The 11,858-nt window shown below is 28.1% G+C and overlaps 2 protein-coding genes across 3 annotated transcripts in view; both read right to left on the minus strand.

The window, feature by feature from the left end:
- The window catches only part of LOC106688321 (cytochrome P450 6k1), a gene marked incomplete at its 3' end in the record, with an annotated part of 20,404 nt that extends 19,693 nt beyond the window's left edge, over window positions 1–711 (minus strand). For both annotated transcript variants that reach the window (XM_014432734.3, XM_067046070.1), the window contains 1 exon segment: window positions 501–711.
- Window positions 712–3,456: 2,745 nt separating this feature from the next.
- LOC106688322 (cytochrome P450 6B1) overlaps window positions 3,457–11,858 on the minus strand; it is a 22,148-nt gene continuing 13,746 nt past the window's right edge. Inside the window, exons 2-7 of the mRNA XM_014432736.2 lie at window positions 9,689–9,897; window positions 8,986–9,194; window positions 8,323–8,792; window positions 6,839–7,057; window positions 4,995–5,231; window positions 3,457–3,821 (exon numbers count right to left, since the gene is read on the minus strand). Coding sequence (XP_014288222.1) covers window positions 3,649–3,821; window positions 4,995–5,231; window positions 6,839–7,057; window positions 8,323–8,792; window positions 8,986–9,194; window positions 9,689–9,874 — 1,494 coding nt within the window. The 5' untranslated portion in view covers window positions 9,875–9,897 and the 3' untranslated portion in view covers window positions 3,457–3,648. The remainder of the gene's footprint in view (window positions 3,822–4,994; window positions 5,232–6,838; window positions 7,058–8,322; window positions 8,793–8,985; window positions 9,195–9,688; window positions 9,898–11,858) is intronic.

Genomic DNA, 11,858 nt, shown 5'->3' on the forward strand with positions numbered 1-11,858 from the left:
CCTTGTTTCAAAGACATTTAGCGAAACGTTTTTTTGTAATCACTGAAGTCTTAATTGTTATTTTAATTATACCTTTCATAGTTAAAATTATGATAATATTGTTAATAAAAGCTTAGCGAACCCGTAGGTTTATTAGTTTTATCCGTATTTATGAAACCTAGTTCCTTACTTTTATCAACGGAGTTGAATTTAGTCTTATAGTTTCATCGTCCTTATCCAATAATAACAAATCATCAACATACTCAAACACTAAAATTAAACATTTTTTCGGTGTATATTATGTTTATAATAACAAATGTTAAATAAAATAATATAATTGATAGAGAAACCCGAGCTTCAAACAGAAACTTCTCAGAATAATGATTATCGATTCGAAGTTCGTTAAACGATCGCATCATGCACATCGCTCAATATTTGCCAACTTCTTTGATAATCCCAGTTTAATCAAAATATTATAAAATCACATAATAATAAAAAACTTGTCAAAATTTTATATATACCTGGACGATATTTAAGGAGTCAAAAACAAATTACTGGTATGGGAGAGACGATTTATGCGGGGGAATCTATGACCCAGTGTGTAAACATGGCCAATGGAGAATCCACACTAACAAGTAATTGCGCCTATGTAGGGGAAACCGGATTCAGTTTCAAATGTAAGGTGGAGCCCGACCAGATGGCTGGACAGGGAAGAGGAAAGTTGGTGGATAAGGTGAAGGAAATTTTGAAATTATAAGATGGCAGATGCTTGCTCTTCCCCCTCTCCATCTCCCCTACTCCTCAGGATAGGAGAAAGGCTGTGTAAGAGAGGTCCAGGTTCTTATAGGGCTGCATCCCCCAAAATAAATAAATTATAAATTATACATTTATTTTTGGGGCTCATGCCCTTTCCAACTTAAATGATTCAATTGTAGAGCTTTACTAACAGACATTGGAAGCTTGTCAATTGTAATTGAAGAGTTTTTATACATACTTATATATTTTTTCCATAATATAATAAAATGTGAGTAAGTAAAGTTAAATATCTTAAAATTGAAGGATAAAATAATAAAAACTGTAATAAATGTAAAAATTCAATCAATTCGATCACATTAGATTGATTATTCAAAGATTTTATTTTTATTTTAAACTATTACAATACGACTTCAATGAATTATTACATTTAAGAACTATTTTATGTATTTATTGCAGCAAATGTGAACAACTAGGACGGACTATGGTACCACTCAGCTGTAGGAAGAATGGTATTAGTACTACTATTTTGTCCATTGTGATATTTTTTTTTTTACTTCTGCATACAAATAGGTATTTGGATATTATAGTAACATTTATTATTGTTTGTGTTTTATAAACTATTGTGAAAAAATTATTCTTCAAAAACAGACTGATGAATTAAAACTAGTATTGGGCTTTCCTCAACTTTAAGATTTTTATTAAATATATTAAATTTCTGGAACTGCAGCCGGTACACATAGTTCAAGTTATATCACTGTGGTGAATAAGATGTGCATGTAAGTTTGTATGGCTTAGTAATGAACAAATCCAATAGGTAAACATCTGGGGTGTGGGCAGAAACGTAAGTTGGACAATCACTTCAAGACTGATCTTGTAAATTTGGGTTTGAATGGGCATCAGTGGACAGATGTATTTGGGCAGTGATCGGTGGTATTGGCATTGAAACTTCAGGTTTGTTAAATCATTATTTTTAAAAGCCTAAATGTTTTATAAAATAAAATAAAATTTAAGCTTTTGCTTTAATCTTAACACTTTTTAAATAATTACAGCTTAACAAAGGTAATAACTTTAAAATTATAACAAACAGACATTTTAAAGTCAATTTAAATTTAATTAGGTAATCCATTTAGCTGATCCTAATTTAAACAAAAATTGATTACCACATAGTTTTGCATGATTTATTGTTTTGTAAACATTACACATCTTAAATGGATAGCATAAATTACTTCCAGAGGTTTTAATTCTCCCACAACTGAAACATTTAAACAGGTTTCAAACCTAAGAACTTTTGCTAACTTTACAACAACAAATTGGTAACTGTCAAAATCATTCAATAACAATTTTATAATTTATAAAATTATTAATTAGAATTATTTCATAGGATTTTTTCATTAGTTAGATTTTTATGCATGTAAGGTAATTAAAAATGATAAGAAGTCTAGTCAAATGTTTTCCTTAATAATTCCCCTCTATTAACCAAAATGCTCCGTTATTAAAAGAACAGAGTATTTATTAATGTTCACAGACATAGGGATTCAGAAAACAAAGCAAGTGTAAATAAATCGTTTAGGGACTACAACTAACAGTATGACTGACATTTTAGATCCTGATGATAAAAAATAGTTAATAAAATATTTAATTTATTAAAATATCAAAACTAAATGATAAAACTATTGAACCAAGTAATTACTATTCTCAATGACATTTTAAACAATTAAAGCATTCAATTGTACCCTACACACTAAAAAATTTTAAAACATAAAAGGAAAGAAAATTTAACTAAAGGGCAATATAGTAATTAAAGAAATTAGTAGATGAAGGTTTTAACTAACAATTAAAGAATAATCAATGTTTTATTTGAAATAATATTTTAAGCACTTCTTTATATATAACACCTCATTTAATTTTTCTAAGCCTTTAATTTGGGCAGTTTGCAAAAGTTTAAAATTAAAGTTTTCAAACAAAATTAAGGATAGAAAAATCATTAAAATAAATTTTTCCTGGATCCATACGCTTGTAACAACACAGTCCTCTGATCTTGTTTCCTAGTATACTATACTCAATAAAATCGGAAACAAAAGCCCCAATCTCTCCCCAATTAATATCTGTCAACGTTTAATCAAATTCTGATGACTTGGTATATGCCTTGATCTTATTGCCGATTACATGCAAAGATTTTTTGTGATAATATTGGTTGTTGTAACATTTAAGTCTGAATTTGGTAAAACTTCTGCTTTTAAGGACTTGATAAATTATTTTTGTGATCATAATATTGAAGTCTCAAAATATCTTTAGTATTAAGACAACTGTATTGTGATTACCATGATATGTTACTATTTATTTTAAAATGTATCATTTTGGCAGTTTTTGTGTTTATTAATAGATGACTTATTAAATAATCATAGTATTAATAACTTATTAAATATTAATATTAAATTCATTATTATACAAATCTTTCATATTAAACAATGTTGCATATTTAGAACTCAATAAAAATTTGTAAATTACACATTATTTAATCCCCAATTATGTAATTTTACTGAGATCAAAGTTTATAGATATTCTTAAAATTCATTAGCTAGACCTAATGTATATGATGTATTTTTAATATTTTATTGTTGTGGAAACTTTATGTGGTTATCCCCATTTTTTCTTAATAAGCTATAGCATAATTTTTCTTTATACACTTTCTCAAATTGTTTAACGCTGATTCAATATACATTCTCTTCAAAATCAGTTTATTAATCTGTAAATTATTTATAATCTGTACATAAGTATTAATAATACTTTGTATTTGTGTTTCTTAATATTTAATTCATAATTTATTATTTACATAGTAAAAAAATTGATATAAAACATCAGACTTAGATAAGAATTAAGTAATATACAATATAATTTTGTTTCAAGTGATTTTTACATTATCCTTTTCAAGATGACAGAGATTTCATCGTTTGAGATTGGTGTGTGGAATATAGCATTTGGTTCGTACTTGAAAGGAAGCTTTGTTTCTGGGCTTGGATGAAGTTCGAAGTTATCCAGAATGTGAGCCATAATCGTTGCTGTTTCCATTATTGCAAATCTCTTACCTAAAATCATTTATGTTCAATTAAAAATTTTGGTTGAGGAAAATGAATTTTTTAATTTATTAAAATTTTAAGATTAATATAAACTTTTACCTTATCAATTAATACTAACTTGCACTTAATTCCTAAAAATACTATTCCAATATAAAAACAATAATCAACTTAGATATTGTTTTTACTATGTCTCCAATTATAGCTGCACCTAATATCAAGGATACTTTTGTTTTATCCTCATTAATTCAAAATCTAATTAAACAGTAAAGAGGAAAAACAACTGGTCTCATATTTTATGCTTTTAGTTTTATTCAATAAATTAGGGTAATCTACCTCCATCTCTTCAACTGTATTGCCTATCAATTTCTTAATAACAGAAGAATCAGATCCTGTTCATTTTTTCAAATGAAGAAATGATTGTCTAGAGGTCATCTAGAGTTGACCAACCTATTCTAATCATGGTGAGGGATCAAGTTTTCATTTCGTCAGAGCACCACTGAATGAAAAAAGTGGCCCTCAACCCCACAAGGGTGAATTCGAACCGGCGGCGCTGCAGCCTCAACTACCTGAGCTACGAACAGCCCAATATGGCTTCGGTGTGTATTCAATCAATCATTTGGCAGTACATATACTAAAATATTTGATTACCATAAATATATAATTTAAGAATACTTAAATTACATTCACTTTCTTGAAATAAATCAAACTTGACTTACAATATATAGCAATTCTACCCCTCCCCCTCCTCATATTTTTTTGTATTTAATTCAATTGAGGGGTTGCTGGGAAAAATCCCATAAGACAAAAATCACAATGGGACAACAAAAAAAATCTTTTTTTTTTTTTCCTTTCTTCGAAATAGTTATTAGACATCAGGAATATTGCTAGAACTGATTGAACCATAGAAAATTATATCCTCTGGCAGATGATAGGAAAAATCCATTGGGGTTTTTTATGGAATTCAATAAAAAAGTCATTAATCAAATGGATAATAATGTTTTAGTAATTTGAAATATTGATTTTTTTCAGTTCGGAGAAATAGCTCAGTAATATCTCAAATATTTTAGATTGTGGTAACATATTTTTCTATAAAATTTCCTGATACAAATATTTTTAAATGGGTCTCATCTACAAAACTCAAATCAATACCTAATTCAACTTGCATTTCTTTTGAAAACTCACCTAGACATACTCGGGGTCCTTCAGAAAATGGCAGGTGTATGAACTTTGAACTTAGTGGTTCATTAAATCTTTCTGGATCAAAGAGATCAGGGTTAGGAAAATGAGTTGGGTCCATTTGTATGGAATGCAAGGGTATAATAATTCTTGTGTCTTTTTTGATTTTTACTCCACCAATTTCTGTATCTCTATCGCTCATTCTGATAATAAATTGAAGTGATGGATGTATTCTTAGTGTTTCTGAAAAATAAATAACTCCTATGTATAAAATAAATAATGCATTATATTAATAATTCTAAAAATCTAAAAAAATTGAGGTTCAATTTCCAAAAAGATGAAAAATTAATTGTTGAAATCATGGTTGTCAATTATTACCAAATGCAGAAAATGTTACTTAGGGATCAGTAAAATGGTTTATAGAAGAATGTTACAATTAGTATTCTTTTATTTATTCTGCCCAAGTTTTATTCATAGTTGCAGAAAGCATTTATTATAGCACTATGACTGAGGAGTTTTCCATAAAAAGTCAATTCCCCCAATTTCAGAAAGTTATTAAAATATTATTATGGGACCATCTCATGTAAGAAAATTAAATTTTTATTAAAAATTATGTTTTTTTTTAACACATATTTGACAGAGAAAAATTAAACTTTTGAAATAAACTGAATATGATTTGGGTGTAAAATTTTAATTAGTTAAAAATTCTTTAATTTTAAAAAGTGCATACATTAACTTCTGATTGAAAACTCCACAATACTTAAAAAATTGACCGACTAATGTTTAAGATTAAATGAATTTTATCAGAAATGAGTTCAGGTGACGATGGTTGGGGGGAAAAGATAAAGATTGGACAAAATTTATACTTCATATTTAATGTATGATAATATTTTGTCCCACTTTCCTGGCGTTCATCAGGGCTAAAAAAAATATTTGAGTTACTAGTTTATCTATGAAGGATGCCTACTCTATTTGTATCCCTTTATTTTCCAAAATATTTATGAATTATGGGTGAAACTTTGTTTGTCCCAACTGTATCGCTTGAATTTCCTTTTTAACTACTTTTCAACCTGCTGACTTTCTCCATTATTTCAATACACAAAACACAGAAATTTTAAATGGAATGAAGCTTGATCACTACAAGAAATTACATAAAAAAGCAATTTTATATCAATAAAAATATTGATCTGACACTTTGGAATAAAAAAATTCAGAAAAATCAGATTTTGTTAGATAATTTTTCATTTACTACCCCCAAAAAAGAATTGTATAAAAAAACAAGCACAGTAATAAACGTTAGTTATTAGTAAATAGTATACCATTAAAGTTCTCCTGTGCTAGGGAGGGTAGGTTCAAAGGACATTGGGAAAGAAAATTATTTCTTCTTTTTAATATATATGTAATTTTTTATTCATTATTTGTAAACGTTAAAAAATTGGACCACAAATTTGCATATTTATTAATTTAATAAGTTATTTAGATTGCCCCTTAACACCATCTTTAATATCTTTAATTAATTACATATTCTAATTAAAGAAATCTATTTCACAGTTGGGAAAAAAATTGATGACTATTTAAAATCATTATTTGCTTGAGATATGAATCTGCCCTTAGGATGGCACTTTAGTTTCCCTAACAGAGGTTACTACTGTTGTCTTAAACTTCGTGTTTTCATTTGTAGAATTATATTTTTAATGCATTTAATTTTTTTTTTAAATTATTTAATGAGATTCTAAGAGAAATGACAAGCTGTATCATAAATACTGTATAAAAAAATCCATCTTCCTTTCTTTTTTTTAAAAATAAAATTAGTATTCACGGGTATGATTCACACATATCTAATCAAATACCTTGTATACATTGATCCAAATATTTCATTTCTCTGACAGCTTCCCAGGAATATCCTCCATATTTCTTCAGTACACTTCTAACCTCTTGACGGGCTTTCTCTTGACAGTCTTTCGCCAAGGACAATTCAAATGCAGTATGTAGCATAAGAAGAACTGTACTGTCCAAACCAGCGAAGAAGAACATGAATGCTTGAGCCAAGACCATGTCGTTGGTCACTTCTGTAATGTCAGATTGTTTATTTTAATAGTGATCAAAATTCTTAGTTTTAATAATTATGTTTATATAAATGTTGATTTTGTGCCTTCATTAAAATTTCTGTTAAACATTAGCCATTATACAGTTTTATTTAACAATATTTTTTTGAATAGGAAACTAAGAACTATGATTAGTTGAATAGAAACAATTTTTATATGAGCAATGAAAGCTAAAACTAAAAAAAAAAATGAATGATTCTCTACAATGCTGAAAATTAATATCAAATAACAATTTATAATTAAATGGTCAATATTTTCCCAATTTAGGTATAACTGCAAAATGTCAGCAACATATATTGGTCATTAATTATTGATCATTAATGAACAATTTAATGCCTAGTAATGGAAAAGGAATAAGTTTTTACTTACATTAGAAACGGTTGTCACTCAGTGAAAAGAGCTGATTCGATAGTGGGTCTGGTCTATCATTTGGCAATAAAAGAAGTAACTAAAATTATAGGTGTTACATTTAGAAGACTCAGAAATTTGATATCAGAAAATTTTGTAGTGAATCAGGGAGGGCTTTATAACAAAAGACAAAGAGTATGTATTGCACTAATCGATACCCCAAGCAAACAGAGCTCAGACAAAGCAAACAACCTAGTTGATCCATGGTATGAAGCAGTATTGCCATTAACAGTGGTGTTTTATTCATAAGTATATTTACAAATTGTTCAGGTTGCTGCAAGGTTACTACAGGTTAATAACAATTTTAATCATAACTCTAATAATAAATCTTATTTTCAAACGACAATAAACTTCTAGCAAATTGGGAAAGATAATAATTTATATTATCAGAAATAACAAGTAAGTTCAAAGTGGTCAAAGCAAGTCTTTTAATTAGTTCATTCTCAGATTGCCCATTTCTTGACAGGTTCATGTAAAATCATATTACCTATTTTTCTATTGGAAAGTGGGGTCATATAGGTAAATCTATGTTCTTCCAGCACTATTATTATTTTGCTCTTTACTTTGTAATTAGGTAACATCTGAAGAATTAAATAATACTAAAATTTATTTAATGGATGAGAGGAAAAAATCATTTGTTGGTTTCAATAGATTCAGAAAGAACTTACTTTTTCCAAAGACGGGATGAAAAAAAAAAAATTCAATATGTAAAAGCAAAAATGTTTTTTCATAATTCAACTACCTGAAAGAATGCAAATTTTCATTCTGGAAAATTCACTGATATGTGCATGATACAGTTTCATGTTTTATTATATACTTACCAAAGGTTTCGTCTACTCTGTTATTTTCCCTGTTGTATACGTTCATCTTTCCCATTTTTTTTAAATCACAAAGCACTTGAGCATAGTCTTCCCTCTTACTGTTGGACAATTCTCTTTGCTCAATGAGGGTGTTCAACAGGTCTCTGAAGTAGATATCTAAAGATTTCGGCATAAACTTCAAGTTTAAAAAGTCTGCCAGCTTAGGAAAAAATGTAAGCATTATCTGCTGGACAATTCTCTCAGGCTTTCCTTGGAATACTTCCTTGGTTTTTGCTATCAGTTCCTCTTCCCCTTCAGGTAGGATCTTTGTTCCAAACATAGAACTCATGAAGCTTTTCACAGCAAAGTCATGAAGCAAATCTTTATGCAACTTTCTTGGATCACTGTCTACCAGCCTTTGGCAACATTGGACCATTTCAGGAAATATAACTTTCATTTTTCCAGTTGAGAAAGATGTGAGCAATTTGTTCCTAAACATATGTACATATTATATAAGCTGTATATAAATGATTAAATATAATTATGTATAATCATTAGACTATCAAATTAATAAATAAATCTATAAAATTGTACAGCTTCTTCTAAAATATTGTTCACATTATGTACAATGTGCCTATTTTATTACTGTAATGTTTTATCTTAATAAAGCTATGAGCTGACTACCTAAGACCCCTCCATCTGCTGCCAGATATTGTAAAGACACTCTCATAGCTAATACTATTTGGCTCGAAGAATAGTGGTCCATGATCAGGATAAGTGGAAAACTCCTTCACCAAGACATTTTCTACCAATGCAGGATCCCTAAGTATCAATGTAGGAGTGAGGAATTCATACATGCCAACCATTCTATCTTTTGGAAATGCCTTGTAAATCTGTAACACATAAGTCTCTATTTATTGACATGATTCAAATGTATAATCAATTAAATAACTTGGTTTATGGATATAAGTCATAAGTGAAGATAATATGTAATAAATGAGAAGTTTTATGAAATATTGAAAAATCACCATCCTATCAACTTTCAAAATATTATGTTGGAAGGGTATTGCATGGTTCTTATGGTTGCATCCTCAATATTTCACCTTAACTCCCTCATATTACAACTCAAAAAATTATAATTATTAAGCAGTACTTAATAAAAATTATTTAACTTCATGAGCCACAGATTCGTTTTTTAATTTCACAATTAAAATAGGAAGATTATGCTGGCTTTTTGGGTAAAACAAGGACTCAGTCGAACCCTTGTAAACAAATAGAGAGAATAAAATAGAGGGAATCAGCCCAAATAAATTTAATACCTGTCAAATAATAATGAGAATAATTTGTAAATTAAATTATTAAAATTGTGATTGTAAATTGCTCTTACCTCATCATAAAAGAAAGATATGTGACGATTAAATAAAAATGCTCGAGCCAAGTTGCCAACAAAAGGCCATGGTTTAAAGTGGTTCACTCCCCTGACTTTCCAGTAGATATTTGCCTTCCAAAGGACCAGTCCAAAGTAGAGAGTCCATCCAATCGCTGCTGCCACCAGAAGCACCATTGTCAACATTTTTTCTTTTCAAATATTTTTATCTAAAAAAAAAAAAAGAAGTATGGTCTTACACAATATTGAAAGTTTTATAAGATTTCTGTCTGGGTCGTAATCTTCGGATACCAAATTATTAATAATTATTCTCCAATTTTTATTTCAATGTCATAGCATCATTTAAATTTAATCTAAGGAATTCTAAAAACAGAAAAATATCTGGTCTGTGCATCACAAAACTTTCACTTCATCCTAATTTGAGATGAAATTATTCCTTGCATATTTCAAAACACATTGATGCTTCTACTGAGATTTATGGAACGATAACATTAGAAGAGACAAAGAACAGCATGGTGGGACAGAAGAGATCCAAAAAATCATTAAAGATAGGAAGATACTCTGAAAGCAGCATCTTGAAAATACCCAAATTTTCAAATAGTTTTCTTTAATTTGGTTTGTTTTAAAAAAAAACTAATCATCTTAAGAGAAGGTAAGAGATTAAGTTGTTAGCAGCAATAAAAAATCGATAGATATTAAATATTACAGTGTTAGTTAATAGACTATAGGAAAAGAAAAGAATAAATATTTTCCCATATTAAAAACAAATTTAAGGGAATAAGAGCAGTAAGAGGTTTTGTATACTAATGGGAAGCCAATGGTCTAGAGAAAATGATATCAAACATATAAAGTCTTAAGGGTTAATGGAGAATGACAAAAAAATAATAAAATTATAAATAATCTGATAATCTAATATGTTATAAAACTAATCTTCTCATAGGTTTTTTAAAACAGTAATAAGATTTAAATTTCACTAAATTATGTATAAAATATAGTAAGGAGAAGTATTGCTAAAATATAGCTTCCATAAAACTCTATTTGAGCTTATAATTAATTTGAGCAGAATTAAGTTTATATTCAAAGTAAGAGTGGAAAGGAAAGTTGTGTCATGTGTACACTGCACCAGATATTTCTCAATAATTTTGTGCTTATATTTAACTATTTAAAATAATAATTATTTCTATTTGTACCTATAATTTATCATAGATTTTACTTATTCATTATTAACATACATTTTTCTTTTCTTTTTAAGTATTGGAACATAATCAAAGACGACACTAAAATTAATAAATAGTTCAGAGTACGCTCTAAATTAAGAACATCAAAATATTATTTTAAATGTGATGTTAAACGTTATAAACAAATTTGTAGTTTGCCTATGGGAGTAGGTTGTCAGTAATACAAAGCTTGTATTATTTGAATAAAATTATATTATAGCATATTAATAAAATAGATATGAAATCAATATGACTAATAAAATATATTGATGATCTGCTTGTAGTCACAAAAATCGAAAAATATGAAGAATTATTAGAATCATTAAATATTGGAAAAATGAATTAATCCACTAGAAAATTGCGAAAGGTTAATAGTTTAAGATATTTATATAAGAGTATAATTTTATGGGAAATAAAATGGATGCGAAAAACCAACAGCAGTAATAAAATTCTTAATTATATATAATTAATAAGTAGTATTCAAAATAATAGTAAAAAAAAACTATTAAATATTTTCTTTTCTGACGAATGCTTTCCCGGAAAATCTCTATTTTCAGCAAATTTAAATTTTGAGGAAGTCTATATACTTTACTTTCTAATGGGGCTGGACTTATTTTTGTATAAACTTGCTGTCTAAAACTAAAAATCTAATTCTGAAAAAAAAAAGTGCGTGGTGTAGTAAAATAGTGTGTATATGTGTGTTAGTGTAGTAAAAAAGTGTGTATAAGTGTGTTAGTGTAGTAAAAAAGTGTGTATAAATGTGTTAGTGTTGTAAAAAAGTGTGTTAGTGTACTAAAAAAGTGTGTACAAGTGTGTTAGTGTAGTAAAAAAAATAAAACATCTGGTGTGTTCGCTGACATGGATTTCTTAATTGGTTTGGGTGCTAAGTTCATACAAACATGGCTTGCAGCATTTTCACTAATATATTGGTTCAATAAATATTTTTGTTGGTA

This window comes from Halyomorpha halys, unplaced genomic scaffold, assembly GCF_000696795.3.
Source record: "Halyomorpha halys isolate HHAL.00 unplaced genomic scaffold, Hhal_1.1 Scaffold1104.1, whole genome shotgun sequence".
NCBI classification, from domain to species: Eukaryota; Metazoa; Arthropoda; class Insecta; order Hemiptera; family Pentatomidae; genus Halyomorpha; species Halyomorpha halys.